The 19,398-nt window shown below is 38.3% G+C and overlaps 1 protein-coding gene across 1 annotated transcript; it reads left to right on the top strand.

The window, feature by feature from the left end:
- Positions 1-683: 683 nt before the first annotated feature.
- On the top strand, positions 684-17,932 carry LOC119744893 (acid phosphatase type 7-like). The gene is made up of 12 exons (XM_038221085.1): positions 684-930; positions 3,413-3,604; positions 4,428-4,610; positions 4,813-4,936; positions 7,734-7,802; positions 8,891-9,005; positions 11,560-11,670; positions 14,000-14,036; positions 15,332-15,399; positions 15,638-15,709; positions 16,089-16,223; positions 16,858-17,932. The coding sequence occupies exons 1-12, from the start codon at positions 822-824 to the stop codon at positions 16,921-16,923; spliced, it is 1,281 nt and encodes a 426-aa protein (XP_038077013.1). The 5' UTR covers positions 684-821; the 3' UTR covers positions 16,924-17,932.
- The last annotated feature ends 1,466 nt before the right edge of the window (positions 17,933-19,398 follow it).

Below are 19,398 nucleotides of genomic sequence, written 5' to 3'. Positions count from 1 at the left end.
GCACTTCAATTTTTTTTTCCCCGTGACTTTCTTCATGCAGTGTTGCCAAACATCTTTGTTGATGAGCGTCAGATTCATTCAGTTATTATACATGGTCCACTTTCCTCACCTAAACTGCTATATTGGACAATTTAAGTGTCTAGGTTTTAGACCGGAATTCAAAAAGGGTGGTGCCCTTTAAACAGATACAAGAAACCCCCTAATAAGTGAATGTTTGTCAAAGTAAAGTTCAAGATGTTCTGTCCGTGCTGTTTAATTTAATTATAATTTTGACAGGAAAAAAATCTATTTGGGTGGCCGATACCTAAAAAAAAAATATTACATCTCCAAAAAAATATATTTTTAATTTGGCGTTCCGGCTCCCTACATTATCGATAATGAGAGGGGCGGGAATCAGTCTAGCCTGCTTGGGCCGAAAAATTGTGTTCACGCGTGGCACATTATCAAAAGAAAGAAAATCTCTTTCGATTATGGTATGTGGTATACATGCGTCATTGAACGGAAAAAAAAGCCTTTAGAAAAGGTGCTGTATATACGAGGTTCAAAGCCCCGCAGAGCTAGTGTTTAGCTGAATAGCTGAAGTTGTGAACAAAAAGCAAATGCGCAACGTGGCGCAATATCAGGCACGTGACTTGCCTGTATGGTCACATGATGATTGCATTGGTGCATGAATGAGGAAACGGAAATAAACGGAAAACATTGACGCGCGCAGTAGTTTAGAGCATGAGGAAGTCTTCCTCCATGTTTGTTTGAGTGACGTTGAGGAGGCTATAATTTAGCCTAGTTGTTTTCGACAAATTGAATTCAAAACAGAGTCAACAATGACGGAAATCACCGGACTACGGGTTTTGGTTGTTTGTGTTTGTCTTGCTGCGAGAATAAATGGTCAGGTGAAGCCACAACCGGAACAAGTTCATCTTTCTGCCACAGGTAGGACCGACATATGCACGATACGACGGTCGCTGAAAATGAGTTTTCCGCATTGGCATGGCGGAGCTAGACCCGTGAACATGGCCGGCTACGCCACGTTCACGGGTGTATGACGGAGCAAGTTGATATCCTGCAAAGCGAAGATCTTGAAACGTTTCGTAGGCGCAGAATATCAGAAGTCCAAGAAGGTTGCATCCTGATGCCACTTTTTTCTCAATGAAGGTCAGTCGTTGCAAAAATGTTTAAAAAGAATGAATGTGGGACTGAACATTTCTTTACTTTGAAAAAGACACACAACTCTCCCGGCTTTGTTCACAACATGCAACCAAAGAAGTGGCGTCAGCATTACTGCATTCTATTCATCATGGGTATTTAGTATTGGGAACGGAAGCTGTTAAATTTCTTTTATGGTCTGTTGAAATATATATATTAGGGAAGTTTAGCAACACGTTGCGCGAGCAAAAGCGTGAACGTGAAAACGTCTTCGTACACGTCAACGCACAAATGGCCTTTGCGTTCGCCCCGGTCAAAAAGAAACTAAAATACAAAGACAGAAAGAACTGACGACGAGAAACAAGGAAATGATTCACCAATTTATTATATTTACAAACTCAAACTATCTACAATATTTACAAAGATCCGGACTCGCCAATCAAACTTCTCATAATCAATCTCAGTTATGAGTTTTACATTCTACTCCAACAACTTAGTTTACAAATTCAATTTCTCAAGCTCAACTCGTAAATTTCTAACAATCACAAATCTCTAACTGAGTGTACAACGACACAATCCAAAATCAAATCCAACTGTAGGATATGGCTCTAAAATTCAGCCGTAACTCTTGGTTCAATTCAGCCTTTTTAGCCCCAAAATTCAATTCAGAATTCAGCCCGATCAGATATAAAAAATTTGGATCTCAAATCCAACCGTGACTGTACAACAATTCAAAATTCACTTTAATCAAATATCAATACTTCTGTTCGGTTCTTATAAACTGGGTAAATCAAATTAAACTAAATCAACCTTTCAGATTATAACGCTCCCATTCGACAAATCAATCACAATTTTGTTCACACTTAATTCCTTCAAACAGCTAAATCAACTTCGGCTATATTTCTTATGATTATTCCAAGAACACAACTACAGCTTTCTGCAAATTTAAAGTTTTACACTTTTAAGGCTGATCGAGGCACTTTCCTTAGTAGAGGGTCTCGTCTCCGTGGCACGTTTCCAGCTGATAGGACACGGTCAATCGGCACGGGACACTCTGTGTACAAACTGACATCGTAGTCGTTTTGCAGTCGTTACAATCTATCATGAACCCAACTCGCACTGTGAGATTTCCGGCCATCTACAATACAAAACAGTTACCGAAACCCATCCAGTATTTTGCTCTAAAATTACAGTACACACATTCTCCATAGTATATATGGTCAAGTATATAGTTAGACTTCGTGTCAAGGTTGCACTTCATCTCAAGGTATCATTTCAAGCACTTTCTTAACAAGAAAAGTATTATTCTTAACAATCACAATCAATTGGTGTAAACTACAGATTCTAATTTTCAGAAGTTGAGAAATAATATTAAATGCAACACTTACGATTATTTCTTCATTACGATGCTTGTGAAGGCTGAGTGTTGCTATGAGCGTAGTCTACAGGACCGGGAAGGTGGCTTTTAGCGTTGCCAAGACTATATTTTGGCACTGATTTTGCCAAACTGGCGGCTCAGGCAAGATCGGTGGCAGATTGCACTGATTTGCTGACGGAAACCTGCTGTATCAGGCGTCTCCAGCCAATATGGTACCAGCTCTGTCACACTCAGCTCAGATCTCAAAAAAAAATGTTGGTGTGTCTTTTTTCTCGATCAGAGAATGCACTGATTAGAAAACGCACACAACTCTTCTTGGCAACAACCAACATTCTTTCACACAATGCTCCCATTCACAGAAACAAACGGACATCAATAACCATGGCCACATAGACAATTATAATTACGTAACTCGACGCACGGCGTATTAGCAGGTTGACCAAATACGCCTTAATTTTTGAGTGGATGGAAAAAGAAATGTGCGTACATGATTGGTGAAAAAACTTTTGGCGTGATCTACTTTAAAATACGGGGGTGGCGCAATAGCCGTAGCGCGCATAATAAATACAATTACGCAACAGAAACGAAGAAATAAAAGACGATTGTGACAGGCATATCATAGCAGACTCAGGCTATTTCTTTCCTTTCAATGAATTGAGATTAAAGTATGATTTTAAAATGGTATCCATTGATGTAAGTCAATGTTTCCTACTTGCTCTTTCACCAATATCTAATTTATTTCTGCCATTTCTGAATTGTATGATCATAATATTAATTTATTTGTTTTGTAATTATTGATGCACTGATGAATAAAAAAAATAGTGTGTGTGTGTCATTTTGGAGAGAATAATTCACGACAGACTATAAACCCCTCTGTTATATTCCCTGCAGGCAATGTGACGGAAATGATTGTCACATGGAGTACTTTTGAAGACACTCCGTCAATGGTCCAGTTTGGGACGACAAAACCTGATCAGAACGCCACAGGATCCAGCACTAAGTTTGTCGACGGTGGGGTTTTGAAACGTGCACAGCTCATCCATCGAGTCAAACTGACGGGTCTGACACCGGGTACAAAGTATGGTAAGAGTAACAAAACTCTCCATTAATTAAGTCTCAAAGTAAAGTCTTACTCCTAGGAGAATATTTCGTAAAGTGTGTGCATGAGGGGACAGGGCACAGAATTGTCAAACCTAACAGGGAGTTGAAAGGCATTGCAGAAATAATGAGGATTTTCAAAACTTTGTCTTGTCTCCTGCTTCATCAGCTACTGGAGATTTTTAGGCCCTGATGTTGATTCTGGCTCCATGGTCTGCCCAGGAACATTAAGTCCCATAATATCAGGCCAAGAGGTTTTTTTTTAACTTGCATGTGGTTCTCTTCTTATTGATTCAGAAGCTAAGTGCTTAAGTTGAGGCCTCATACAGGCTGAGTAAAAAAAAAAGTCCCTTTGGATACGTTCTTGTCTCCCACCAAAACGGGAAAGGTTACAATTTTTTCTCTTCGGCCAACATTTGGCCTGGGTATTGACCATAGTTTGTAATAGTTTCCCTGATATTCAGCCATGCATGAAAAGGATACAGGCCTTTCTTTGTGACCACTTTTTGTTTGACTCACCCTGTACTGTCTTTGTGTTCCCCCCCCCCCCCCCCCCCCTTCAACCACCAATATTATATAGGTCAAGTTTTGCAAAAGGTTCATCAGCAAAAAAGGAATTCATTGTCGATCATCAGTGATTTCCCCCGCCCCGTTTTCTTCCAAGCCTCAGTCACAGTGTTCTGAGCCACAGCCGAAATACTCCGTACTTCCAGTCCCCTGTCCAAAAAAAAAATCAGAATGAAAATATGCCCGGTTTGACAATTGTAAAAAAAAAACTTGAAAAGGAACTTTGTTTTTCCCCATGAAGTTTATCGTTGTGGGAGCGACGAAGGCTGGAGTCCGCTATTTTTCTTCAGTGCGCTCAAGGACGGGACTGACTGGACCCCTCGCCTCGCCCTGTACGGTGACATGGGCAACGTGAATGCTCAGTCATTGGGTCGCTTGCAAGTAGCCGCGCAGGGAGGAGAATACGATGCCATCTTACACGTTGGTGAGTTTCGTTTTATGGACACACCCATGGATGGGATCCTTCCTAACAGGATGGAATTGCTGACAAGTGAAATTTAATATTCTAGAGTCCCACTGTAATTAATCTGTAATCTCTCATCAGTTCTCAATTTATTCTAGACCTTAAAACGTGTACTTCTCGTGCTCTTTAACAAATTCAATATTTCCTCTTGTCAAATTTTTAGGAGATTTTGCCTATGACCTTGACAGCGACAACGGTACGGTTGGGGATGAGTTTATGCGCCAAATTGAGTCTGTTGCAGCCTATGTGCCATATATGACGGTAGTTGGAAACCATGAATATGCATAGTAAGTGCAACTAATTTATGTATAGACTCTGTGCACAAGAGTACCCCCTCAATGGTGACAATTGAAGGAGAAATTGAAGGACGCCTCAGCTCTATTAACACCATGTTGCGCACATTAGGGTGCATTCCTTGAAGAAAAGCATAGGGTTTGCGCATATATTCATATCAACAGGGTTGTGTGTATATTCTCAGCACATGCTTGAACTGGTGTGCACATGCACTTTGACCTTAACAAGTGGCTCTAGTGAGATATGAGGGTGAAAGAGTATACAAATATAACATGGTTTGAGGGTGGATAGTCGATACTAGCTCCCCGAGGTATTGGAAGTTTACAAATTATTCACCTCGGGAACTAGTTTGTCAACTTCCAATGCAAAGGGGAGCTAATATCGACAATCCACCCGAAATAAACCATGTTATATTTGTTTTACTATGCCTCATGCATATTCAGTTGCCGAATTCTTCCCGTTGCGGTATGCACCTCACTGCATCAAATCTTCGGAGAAACTTGCCCAGCTCACCAGAACTTATTGCTCAACTCCTCAGAAAAAGTCAGTTCGTTTGCAGTACATTACTCCTAACAATAAATTCCGCATTGTGGACAACTTTTTGAGGAGACAAGGAGGCATCTTTATTGTCTACAGTATTCTCCAGTTCGGCATCATTGAGCTCGGAAAAACACTAATTAAAATGTATGTGTGCCGCCATCTTTTCATGTGTAGCTGGGCGATGTTCGGGCGTGCGTACTTCACCCTTTTAATTGCGACGACAGTTCCACGATTGCGTCTTAAAGCGAATGTGTATTAACCCTGCGCGCAAATATTCACGCACGCTTGGTAAACAGCAAAAATAGCATCTGGCATGTGCTGGTGAATGGACCAGTGAGAACTCGGCTCTCGATCATGAATATGTATGAGCCTAGTATAGAGTCCCCAGTGAGTTGCTAATTAAATACTGCTTTTGATCCACAGTGTCAAGAGGGGCCTAAGTCAACCAAAAACATGTGTGTACATTATTGGAAGAACAAAACAATTAAGTTGGTAATTTTTCCTATGCACACCTTAAGTTGGATGCCCGTGACATATACTTTGGAGAGTACACGGCCCTTTAACACAAATGGAACCCCTTAATTAATGTGTAAGGTCACAATATTGGCATCCAAAAGTGGGACATTAGAGATCTGAAGCAAGATGAAAGCTGCATTCTCAGTTTTTCTCTTAAATTGTTGGAAGAAACATTCCTTTCAGTGGAAAACAACATTGAAAAGATAATAGGCCAACAAGTTTTCACTGCAAGGCAGATTATACAATGTGTAATTGTAGTTTTGGACAGTTAATGCGTAAGTTACATCATGTAAATGCGTAAGTTACATGATGTTCACTTTCGACCTGTGCACTCTTCTGCAAGGATCAAACAAGGCAATTCAAAAAATCAAATTTAAATCAAATTGCGAAAAAAAGCTTGAGGAGAAGTAGGTCTATTCACTAATAAGTGGACACCGTAACTAACATTAAGTGGACGCCGTAACTAACGTTAAACTTAATTAAAGTTTCTCCAAAACTGCAGGCAGATTAATGATATCAATAACATTACTTAAAGGGAATGTACATCATTGGCTTTCGCTGTAATTTTCAGAAATGAACTAGTTGAGGGGTAGTATAATAGAACAAAATATTGTTACACTGACATGTTTGAAGTTTTGTGTCCGAAATGCTTGAAAAACCAAGAAAAACAAAAATGTTCAAGTAGTCTGGTTCCCTGACTCCACTAAAGATGAAATGGATAAAGTTATAGATGCCGGAAAATTGTAAGGTAAGGGAACAAGTCTAGCTGGCCTGCACCCGTTCATGAACATGTAACCAATAGCAAACACAATTTGGACTGAAACAAATGGTAAATATGGAGCAGTAGTTGAAAAATAGTTAGGTTTTTCCAACGGTGGTCGGCCGACCACCGTTGGAAATGAATACAAAAATACCATTTTCTTGAAAATGACTTCACACCAGGTGCCATAATTTTACAGAATGCTTCAGACTGTCATTTACCAACATCCTAGTAAGGTATTTCGTAAAACCTTGGTAGCTTTATTTTTCGATGTTTGCAAATGTTGTATTTTCCCTTTAACAAGAACAGCTCAGTCATATGTTTCTATTGCCAAATGCTTTTGCTGTTTTTTGTTGCTGTTTTTTAAACATCACAGTATACCAGTTTAACGTTAGTTACGGCATCCACTTAACGTTAGTTACGTTGTCCACTTATTAGCGAATAAATTACCTACTTCTCAAGTTTTTTTCCGCAATTTGATTTTAATAAGAAATGGATATCTTGACAAGACTACAAGAAGCACACAATTCCCTCGTTTGATACTTGCAGAAGAATAAAGTGGAAAGTGGACACCTAACGTTAACTGTCCCAAAATACTATTATAATCTACCTTGCAGTGAAAATATTTGGCCTATTATCTTTTCAATATTGTTTTCCACTTAAAGGGATGTTTCTTCCAACAATCTACGGTCCCACTTTTGGTTGTCAATATTTTGACCTTACACTAAATGTCAACAATAAGCTGTATAGTCTTCTTTTTTTACTTGGAGTACACTTAATGTGAAGACTTGTGAAAGATAGCTGATCTGATTTGGAATGATCTGGCTTACATCACAATTGTGGCTGTTAAATTGTTTAAATTTTTCTGAGTAGTATGATCGATAGTTACTATTGAATTTAGAAAGCTAAAATATCATGAAACCCACTGATGTGTCGCTTCTTTTGTTTGTTTGTGCTTTCTGGGGTCCTTACAGTAATTTTTCCCACTACAAGAATCGGTTCACAATGCCATCCTATGACAGCAACCAGAATCTGTGGTATAGGTAAGCATCACTATATTTAGCTACCTTTCCTCTATAGGCCTTTTTCATGCTGCCACCATTTCAGTCATGTTCTCTGTGTCCAATAACAGTCCTGAATGATATTTGTTTTGTTTAAAAATGAACCAGCATATGTTTCTTTCTCGCTTTGGTTACATTGATTTGAATGGGAAAAAAATCAAATGGCTGCAACATGATAATGGTCTATAAGTGAGTTGTCAGCTTGTTTTGTGTCCGTTGCATACTAAGGCTCATAATTCATATATAAGACATGTAGCACTGATATACAAGGATCCTAAGTTTTAGGGGGACATACCATCTTGTCTTTGGGAATTCAACTTAAAGTTCTTGTTTTCCAGCAGTACACCTTCCTCGTTTTTAAGCTTCAAAATATCCCCTTTCTAATTATCCTTTTACAGGATAAAACACCAAAGTTTTGATCTAGAGAAAAGTTAGAAAATGTACTGGTATAAGGGTAGAAAAAAATTGAAAACTGCGTTTGGGGCAAATAACACTGAACAATTGGTGACTTTTCTGAAAGTCAGTGTATCAGATGTAGATGTGCAAAGTTGTGCATAAACCTACATATGGAATGGGGGGTGGGGTAAATGGGAAAGACCGGTTTAATTAAATCCTAACCTTCCCAAATCCTGCTCCAAAATACTCTTTGCAAAATGGAGGATTTTGCAGGATTGAGGATAATGGCAAAATAAGTGTGTTGCTGATTTCAAAGGATGCACTGTGTCAAGGTCTTGGGCCGGACCTTGTGTTGTTATGATGCTCAGCCGTGCATAAATTTAGGTCTATTTTACACTTGAAATACTCCGCATTGCTCCAGGATGTCACTGGCTCTGCCTCAACATATATTGACAGTGATTGCCAGAGGATTTTGCAGGATTGAGGCAGTGGTCACCCCTCCAAGGACCACATTTAAGAAAGAATGGATGATTTTGGAGGATTGAGGCTGTATGCTATTTTTACATGGAGGCAGTTGGAGGATTTTGCAGGATTGAGGTTACATCCTAGCAAAATGCCTATAGGGAGTTAGGGTTAACTAATTATTTATGCATACATCCTCTTCTGTCTTCCAGCTGGAATATTGGACCTGTTCATTTCGTGATATTTTCGACGGAGGTGTATTTCTTCACAGAGGATTCAAAGCAGACAAAAGTCAACCAGTTGAAGTGGCTTGAAGAAGATCTCAAGGTAGATGGATACTGCAAGCTGTTGACCATAAGTGAAAAAAAAATTGCTTGCAAAATGTAAAACTGATAACAATAAATCCATGGGATGTTATCTGGAGTCATACTTGGTTTATTACAAATCTTAGAAGTCATTTCTTGGCAATCAACTGGTTTCCAAATGTTGTTTAATTGATTTACGCCTTTTTTACAGGGGTGAGTCAAAAAAAGCGGAACCCAAACCCCAAAAAATATATTTCATATTTAAACAAATATGTAGCACCAAACATAATAATGACTGGAAAGCCAGTTTCAGAAGCTACATGTACTTTTAGATGAAAAAAATACTGAAATTGCTCAATCCGTTCAAAGAATATCACCATTAAAACGCAATGACTCTAAAAACGGTTTCGTCAAAAAAAGCAGTTTATTGGCTTTTTTGCAAACTGCGCGAAAAAAGCGTTTTTCCTCCTCCTCCTCCTCCCCCTACTCTTCTTGTCGCCACAAATCCCATAGACATTTTACACGTCTTTTCTGTCCACGACTTTTGGCATTCATATCATACATCCTTCAAAGTTACCATAGGCATAGTCCCTTAAGCAAACTTGTGTGCCGAAGAGTGACGTCACTCATGATAACGTCATCATGGGTCACGTGACGTCATCACAAATGTGCATTTTTTAAAGTCCTATATTTACAAACTGTAAGTCCGATTGGGTTGAAACTCGGTATGTAGGTAGACCGGGATGTGTTATAGGTAAACAATTGAGGTGACGTCATGATGACGTCATCATTTGATTTTATAAAATTTCTTGAATTTTTGGACCTTTAAGCCATATCTTACAAACGCAACAAGCCAAATTCGAAATTCTTTTTGTATTTGGTTTGTTAGGTAATAGTTTTATGCACAAAATTTTGAAAAATGGGTGACGTCGTCATGACGTCATCAAAAATGCGATTTTTAAAAACACATAATAGGGAAAGTCCGATCGTCCTGAAACTTGGTAGATAGCTAGATAGTATGCAAATTCCGAAATGACGTCACCATGACGTCATCAGTTGAATTTTAATGAATTTTTACTTTTACGTTTTCATTCCGCTTCCAAAATTTAACACTTCCTTTCATTGGATTGACTTCAAACTTGGTACAAACCAAGGCCTCAATGCAAAAATGTGTATTGACAATTGTTGTCAAGATGACGTCATCGTAGGGCATGTGCGAAATCATAAAGGGACATTTTTCAAAGTCTGATATTGAGAAAACTGATATTGAGAAAACTATCAGTCCGAATGGGTCAAAATTGTGTGTGAACGTAGTCCGATACGTACGTGTTTTACAGGTAAAATTATCTGAAGTCATGATAAAACATCATCATGTAATTTTATATCATAAATTTGAACAAAGATTTTAATTTTTTCACGATTTTTAAGGCGTGCAAATTGGCAGATAAATGTTACAATTGTGAGAAATGCGTCATGACGTCATCAATACAGAATATTTCTGAAATGTATTTAACAAACAATGCGAAAAAGCCGCGTGTTCCGTTTTCTGACTGTTTAGAACAACAAAGAAAATGACACAGAATACTTGTTTCAACAACTGTCAACAACTGTAATAATAATAATAACAGGTTCTTATATAGCGCTTTTAACTAAGATCAAAGCGCTTCATATTATTATTATACCTAATCATTAGGCCAATTAAACATTCCATATACCATCTCAGCTCCCTGGGGAGTATACAGCTCGATGCTGCCTGTTAGGCGCAAGGAAGCTAATTCAATCACAATAACCATCACTGCCTATAGGTACCCATTTACTCCTGGGTGGAGAGAAGCAATGAGTGACAAAGTGCCTTGCCCAAGGACACACGCACCATGACCCCTGCTGGACTCGAACCAACAACACGCAGCTTTACCCACAGACCACGAATCAGCGCCCCTAACCACGAGGCCACAGCACTCCATTATAAACTGTAGTACACAATAACAACCCTGGTTAGCCAAACAATGCGATTTATAAAATCCACTTTTTGAAAAAGACGGCCCTTCAAAAGGACTTTGTTGAATATTTTTAACTTTTAAACTGAGGTTTTATCGCTGATGATGTATGAAGACAATTGTGACGACGATTCTTGAAATCGCATTTTTGGACGAGACAGGTTTTAGGGTCCTTGTGTTTAAATGGTGATATTCTTTGAACGGGTCGAGCACTTTCAGTGATTTTTTCGTCTAATAGTAGCTTAGGAAATTGGCTTTGCAGTCATTGTTATTGTTGGTGCTACATAACTTTTTTAATATGAAATATAATTTTGGGGTTTGGGTTCCGCTTTTTTTTAATCACCCTGTACGAGCATTTCTAAAAAAATCCTAAACAGATTATACATTTTTACCTTGTTCAGGTCCCAGCAGACATTGACCTATGCTAAGGCAGATCTGATTTTGAAAAATGGAATTGAGATCTGAGTAACTCAGGACGTGAGTCTCAGTCTGAGCCACTGTAAATACTACCCAAATTTAGATAATTGAGACTGGGTCATTCGTGTGTGCAGTGATTATCTGTGTGATGTTTTGGTACAGGAAGCAAATGATCTGAAGAATAGGACAGAACGTCCATGGATCATAACCCTTGGACATCGGCCTATGTATTGCTCGGACATCGCTGGGGACTGTACCAAACGGGTTAGCATTGTGAGTACCCTTTGGAATCTATAAAGAGATGGAACTTTTCCGATTTTAATCAGAAATCCAGCTTTTTCAAATTTATTTTCCAAATTTCCGATTTTTCTGACGATCTTTTCCCTGCAAAATCAGATTTTAAAAATAAAATTTAAAACAAATTTAATGAAAATCACACTGTGACATCTGTACTGCGAGAGCAATTTTAATCTGTTCTACCAGTCGTCATTGCACAGATAATATGGTAGACGCACACAATTAGTAAGCGCGGATTAGAGTAGTTTACGGCTGAAATAAGTTTAAGCAATATAATATGACACGATTGAAACTACGTACACTAGAGCATTCAAGGCTGTTGCACGTAGAGTTCAACTACCATGACTGACAATAAAATCCACATGTTGCGCGATTTTCGGAGGTTTTTTAGATTTAGTTGTTCAAAATGCAATGCTCTAAAAATCACGATGATGATCTTGAGGCTGGCTGAGAGTGCACAAAAGATACATTTCACTGGTGGTGATTTGAACAAAAAGACGATGATGTCGATTTTTCCCATCTATGTTAGTGGATTGTTTGGTCATGCTGGTTGAACGATGCACTTGTCTTGGACTTCTTCCTCGACTTTTTCCATGTTCTCAAGTAAGAAGTCAACTTCTTAGTGGAAACACTGAACACTTTTCACATCGTAAAATTTTGTTTAGATCTAAAATAAAAGAGGAGGCAATGTGTGTGGGAATTGGGCACGAAGTTTACTGTACATACGTATATGTGTAACTGCGGTGCGGCCCAGATTTCGGACACAGATTTTTGTTCGGCCTATTTTCCAAATTTTTTCCCCATAGGGTAATTTCATCTCTGTCTATAGTTTTCCATGAAAAACAATGACAAGAAAAAGTGAAAAGAGTTGGAGTTGAAACTTGACTTCTGTATCTTGATTGGATGGTGCATGCAACACGTTTGTACCAGAATGAGATGCTATACAAATAAAGTTGGAGTCCGGTCATCACAAGTCAATCACAGTCCAATCACAACAGTTGCAGATTGAGTCAAAAGCTATTCAAATGAGCTTCGAAAATACCTGAGACAATTTACCCATTCCTATTGGTCGGGAGCCCGTCACATGGGTATTTTTAAACGGTTGATAAAACACCGACTGGTTTTAAACACTTTTGCAGGTGTCACACATGAAGTTTGGCTCTGAAATCACCCTTTTACCCTTTTATCGGTTGAACACTCACGTGTCTTCACTTATAGGCATGCGCTGTCCGTAAATTCCTAAATTCACACTACACCTACACAGCTGCGTTCTGCGCCACTTGTGTGCGCCACGCACGCTAATCTACATATCAGGAGATTTTTAGTACTATTCGTGCGAGGCACGTACCATTAACACAGCTAAAGGGGTGTTTCACAAAACGTTAAGTAAAATTGTTGAACAAAATCGTTGGAAAGTTATAATTTTTGACTTGTTTTGACTTTTTGACTGAAAAGTATTTATGAATGGGAATAAGTATATGCCTGGCCGGTATTAGGCAAGCCGATATTAAACGAGTACGTTTAGGGGCCTGGTCGCCGATAATGGCCCAAGCCAAACGTGTCCTGGCCTATATTTATTCCCTTATTGTTTATCACCTGTTACTCGATGCTGCACTTACTTGTGATTGACTTGTAATGGATTTTTAATTTGACATGTGATGAACTTGGCAGCAACTCTGAGAATGAAATGCTGTTATTAATATTGATGTGATTACTTGAGACCCCTCCTAGTCTTAAGGTTGGATTTGTTTTGGTTTTGGTCTTGTCTCATACTTGGAGTGCTATCTCCTTATCTGGGTCTGAATCTCAACACCTCGGGCCTTGAGGATTCAACTAAGAAAAACGGATTTGTAGATTAACCAGATCCTGCCGGATGACGTGTATACACGCAAAGGTTTTGCGGTATTTGGAACGGATGACGGGTAAACACGCAACGAGCGAGGCCGGAAATATCTGTCAGCGACCCGCCCGCCGCGAGCAAGGCCGGAAATATGAGTGTGTGCTACCCGCAGATGATGGCCTGAACCCGTCTGGCATCGAGGTTCGTGAAGAACAATCCCGCCTGGGTCCGGTCAATGTCAAAATAATCCCGGCGCAAATTGGTTAAGGGCAACAGACTTTATAATTCAAAGTTGATTAGAGACACAGGTTTTTCAAAACAGTCAATATACCCTCAACTGTTGGATTCTTAAAATATAGGTATGTAATTTGGCCATGTACAAACTGGTATCCTAGGTCTCGTATGTCAGTAAACTCACGTTAATTTGAGAGGTTTCGAATTTTTTTTGTCTTTCCATTTTTGTAGGTGCGAGCAGCTTTGGAGGATTTATTCTATAAGTATGGTAAGTAACTCACGTAGAATTAAAATTTGAATATTCTGGTCAGTGTTTGATTTCCAGAGTTTCAATAGAAATAAATAAAGAAGTATATAAACAAGTTTTTTTTTAATCAAAGTTTTTGTTAATTGTACCCCCTAATAGTGGTCATTGAGTATTTGCTAGTAATAAGCTGAACAGAATTTTTGTTAAACTTCAGCGAAACTTGCGGTGGTTAATTGCAATGGAAAAATTGTTGTTTGTTATTACCTCCGCCAAGGAGGTCATCAGCGTTGATTTGTTGGTTTGTCTGTTAACAAAATAACTCGAAAAGTTATGGACGGATTTTCATGAAAACTGTTTTAGGGGTTGTCCTTGGAACAAGTACAAATCGATTAGATTTTGGAAGTGATCCGAATCCGCGTCTGGATACAGGATTTATTTAAAGGATTTTTCACCCATCATATGGAAAACTTTCACCCTGTGTGACTATCTTCGTGTGCGTGGCACTGACCCGGTGACCCTGTGGTTGCAGACCAGTAAATAAACTTCCATAGACCCCAATGGTAAATGCTCCCACTTCAGAAATTCGGGGAAAATACTCACAACTCTCCAAGGTGATCGGGACACACATCAAATGAAAGCTTATTTCATCATCTTTCATTTTCTTTTTAATTTTTTGGGAGTCAACTGATGACTTTTAAGAGAAATTTCCATCCGAAGATGATCACCTCTGAAAATAGTCCTGAAGCCCATCACCATTTTGAAAAACGATGCCTTCACTCCATTGCAAAATAGAGCGCTTTAAGGGCCCCAATTTCATCCAAATTGAACGGAACTACAAGCTCACAGTCCTGTGCACGGCTTCCACCCATATTTTTTTAACAAACCCTCAAGTTCATGGCCCACAGCATGCTCAAATACTGAAGATTTTGAGGGCATGCAAATCGTGATTTGGCCGGCGTAGGCAATTTCGGACCGATTTACATGGTCTGCAACCCTGTGTGTATGCCATATCACCCACCTAATCTAACAACACAGGTCAATGGACTAGACCATTGTATACAATGGGGAAGTGAAAAGGTAGACAAACACAGGCAAATACATGTAAACTACAAAATGTTTGAGTTTAAGGATTTGTTTTAGAAACCAAATTTGTGCATTGGTGCTCTGTGAAAAGACGGGAAATTGTTAAGCCTTGTCGAAGGTGTGCACTCTCCGAGTGCTTTCTAGTTGAATGAGTATTCCTGTTTATTTTGTAACAGGTGTTGATATGGAGATGCTTTCTAGTTGAATGAGTATTCCTGTTTATTTTGTAACAGGTGTTGATATGGAGATCTGGGCCCACGAGCACAACTATGAGAGACTATGGCCAGTCTATCGAGAAAAGGTACGGAAACTTAGAGTTGCCAAAAAGGCACTTCAATTTCAGAGTTATTCGAACGATTTTGAAGGGGTACCTAGCTACTGATATTATTCTGCGGTATACCAGTTTCGGAGTTTGAGTAATTGAACAATTTATGGGTAACATGCAGCAAATGTCGCTGGGCTTTTGTGTCAAACTTTTAGTATGGAATCGAAATGATAAGAGAAGCACATGTATTTAATATTCCTCTTACTTTTGTTAGGTTTACAATGGCAGTAAAGATGCACCATACACAAATCCAAAGGCACCTGTGCACATCATCACTGGTTCGGCGGTAAGTGATCTTTTTTTTGGGGGGAGGGGTGTGTTTGGTGGGGGGTTGTTTTGGCTGATGAATTGCTAGATTTGTTTGTGTTCTCTCCTTTTTTTCTGGCAGGTAATTCTACCTTCCCAATTTCTTCACCCAAAATGTGCACCAAATTTTAAACCAGACATTTAATTTCTTGCATTTTCAAAACAACAAAAAAGAGTTTATGCTACAAAATTGTAATGAGGAAATAGAAAAATAATTACTAAATATAAAATAAAATTGAATAGATGACATCTTGCCTGAGCATTGGCATTTATTAGGAATCTTTTTAAGTGTAGATCAGGAATTTATCAGGCAACAATAAATTTGTGGGTGTCTTTTATTTTGTCTGTTTAAATGGCAGGGATGCCGAGACCGTCATGGTATCTTCTTTTTGCCCAAGCCATGGGATGCTTTCCGCGCCATTGACTACGGATTCACATTGATGCAGGTGATCAACAAGACTCACCTAGCTTGGCAGCAAATCTCTGATGATAAGGTAGACTCCAGAGGGTTTTTTTCTTTTCAATCGGGAGGGTTTTTCAAAACCCAGTTTCAATTCCCTGGTTCTTTAGCTCAAGAAGCCTTCTTGTTCACAGTAACTGGACATACTTGAATATTTGACTTCTTGTTTTTGCTCAGTTGGCTTTGTTTTGTAGGATTTAATGTTTTGGAGAATACCCGAGATAGTTATGCTCCATTGGGTACAGAGTTCGACTCATGCGTGACTGTATGCGAGTTTGTACCTTGACAGAGAACATGGCCTTGGTGTTTCTGTTCTTGGGCAAGACATTTAACTGCGATTGCCCCTCTGTGCCAGGGAGTGTAAATGGGTACCTGTGAAGGTAGAGACAAGATTGCGCCGATCGTGAGCTGCTGCAGAAAATGGTCTCATGGCCTGATGAACAGGGGTAATAATCGTGAAGCGCTTTGCGACTTTGGTAAAAAAAATCTGCTATATAAGCGCTTACCACATTATTGTTTCTAAGGGGAGACCATGTGATCCCAGCCTATTTTGTGCACCTGCTGGGATTCTAACCAGGGTCACCAGATTTTGAAGTACTGCTTTGTACATCATGTAAACCTGACTGCATCTTCACTTGATTCTTTCTGTCTTTTTTTTTATCATGCAGCACGGGGAAGTGATCGACAAAGTGATGCTTATCAAAGACAAACATGGACCAGAAGCCTGGCTGTAATCTTGGCAGAGGACGATCACGAATGAGCAGCTGTATTTAAGGAAAAGGGAAACATATTTCTGTTGCGGTTTGTTTTGCTGCTCGCATCAGTTTATTTATTGTGTTATTGGAAGAGGGAAATATGTAACCAAGAACCATGCATACTTAGCATGCATAGTTAGTTATCAGAAGTCCTTATTTATTCCTTGTCATTAAGTGTTGTTTCTCACCTTTTTTTTTTTTTTTTAATTGTATGAAAAAGGAAATATTGTTCAGTGTGTGAAACAGCTATACTTAAAAGTTCCATTGTTACAAGTTACATTAAAATGTGATATATGAGGTGTTTTGGCAAAATGAGACAGAACTGGGCAGAGGTTGAAATGAGGGTTTGCAGATAGATGTATTATATACAAGAACGAAATGCTCCTTACAAGACTGGTTGTTGCAACCTCAATCAGATATTCCTCTTCAGTGACAAGTTATGGCTGTTTAAAGTTCTCATTTATCGACATCTCAAGAAAGTAAAATCCTGAGAAAAGGACCTTAAAAGTTTCGAGTTTTGTAGTTTTGGATGCGAAAGATGCCAACTGTTTTTTCCTTAAAAACACTTTTATTCCACGATTATTATACTATTTAAAATATTTGTAATAGACATACCAAAGATTACAAAATAATATCAATAAATCTGAAAATCTAAAAACAAATCAACCCATGCGTTTTGTTTTGTTTTTTGCAATTTGTTTTGGCCTGTGCCTAGTTCCATTTCATTTTGCCAGAACAGCTCACATATGCCAAAGTTGGTAAGCGTAATGACAAAGTTTAATTTAATATAGCTACTTGAATGTGCAAATATATATTTTTTGCAATAGTTATGATACCAACGTTTCTGCTTACTGAGGATTATGATGTTTTGGGGTTTTTTAATCACAAAAATATGTCTTCGTAAAATTTACAAAGCGCACAGAAATTGGCAATGTTTTACATAAGTGTTTTATTTTTGTTCAATTAATTATACAAGATTTTGTTTTTGAAAAGATCCTGCGAAAGGATTGTTTGAAATATATATATATACACTGTAAAAACGTTGGGTAAAATACTGTTGGGCAATGTAATTTACCCGACATTGGTATGAAATTACCTCATATGGGGTTGAATTGGGTAAAAAACTGTCAAACTATTGGGAAGAATTCGCCCAAGAGTATAGGCAGTTGATAATTCGACCAGCACTGGTGGAATTATCAACCCATTTAGCCCAACTTTTTTACAGCGTATATATTGGTTACTTTTAACGTACTTCACTTTCTAATCTTAAAAATTCCTACAGTTCTGAGTTTCGTGCACATCTGAATATGCTCAAATATTATTAATTTACATTGCATCAAAAATTGTTTTAAATTTAAATGCCAGAATTCTATGCACCATAGACATTAAAGTGAAACTAACCATTTAAAAGTGTGGTTAGATATGAAACTCGGTTCCTCTCGACTGTGTGGTTAACAAGTTTCACAACTTGAACTATAATTTAAAGCCACGTAGGATCATTTTTAATTGCAAGTACATGTACCCGGAAAAGTACCTTACAATTTAATGACAGAAACCTTGCTCAATTGAAGATAGGACTGGTGTCAAACACCTGTGAAATTGTTCCACCTGAAATGGTATCATTGGGAAGAAAACTAACATTGAGAGTGGTTTCAAAATAGGGTGCCAGCAGGCACACTTTTTTTTACGAGAGTTAGCAACGGAATGCAGTTATACGAGAACCAAAATACTGTGCACGCATATTCCGTTTTCTCAAAACGGTTAGTGCTCAATGAGCTGAAACTTCAACAGGTTTTAAATATTTTTAGCAATTTTTTTGTTTCAAACAAAACATTTGCACAGAAAAAGCAAATGATTCTTTGTTCTTTAAACAATTATTAATAAAATGTACCAGAATCATTTTGTTAAAGTTTGTTAGTTTTAAAGTTGTTATTAACAAAAAGCTATATTCAGGTAGTCAGATATTTTGCTTTTTCCCCAAAAATAAAGTAATGGCATATAACAAATAGACGAGACTATGAATTTTATCTGAACAACTATCTGAACAACTAGAACTACCAAAAACGTGTATGAGTATTATACATATTTCATAAATTAAAGTCATAAATATTTGTTAGACACATTTTCAAATTATGAATGTGTGAAGTACATGGTACTTCAGTTATTTGGTTATATTTTGAAAAAAAGGTGAGGTGGGGTTTTATGATTACAAAGATGCAATAAAATACTCTGTGTATAAAACATTGAAACATTACATAAGTTAATGTTGCATATACTTCAACCCTACTACTGTTTGAACAGTCACAGACAGTTAAAATTTCCATCCACTTCCCCTGCCATGCCTGTTACACAGGCTAGTCACCAACAGTCAGATCATATTTCAAGCAAGAACTCTGACTTGTCAAATTCAGTCACCAGACAAAAACAGGCGATCCTAGACAATCACCTTTAGTC

Source organism: Patiria miniata, unplaced genomic scaffold, assembly GCF_015706575.1.
Source record: "Patiria miniata isolate m_02_andy unplaced genomic scaffold, ASM1570657v1 HiC_scaffold_7, whole genome shotgun sequence".
NCBI classification, from domain to species: domain Eukaryota; kingdom Metazoa; phylum Echinodermata; class Asteroidea; order Valvatida; family Asterinidae; genus Patiria; species Patiria miniata.
This window is presented reverse-complemented; position numbering and strand designations above follow the sequence as displayed.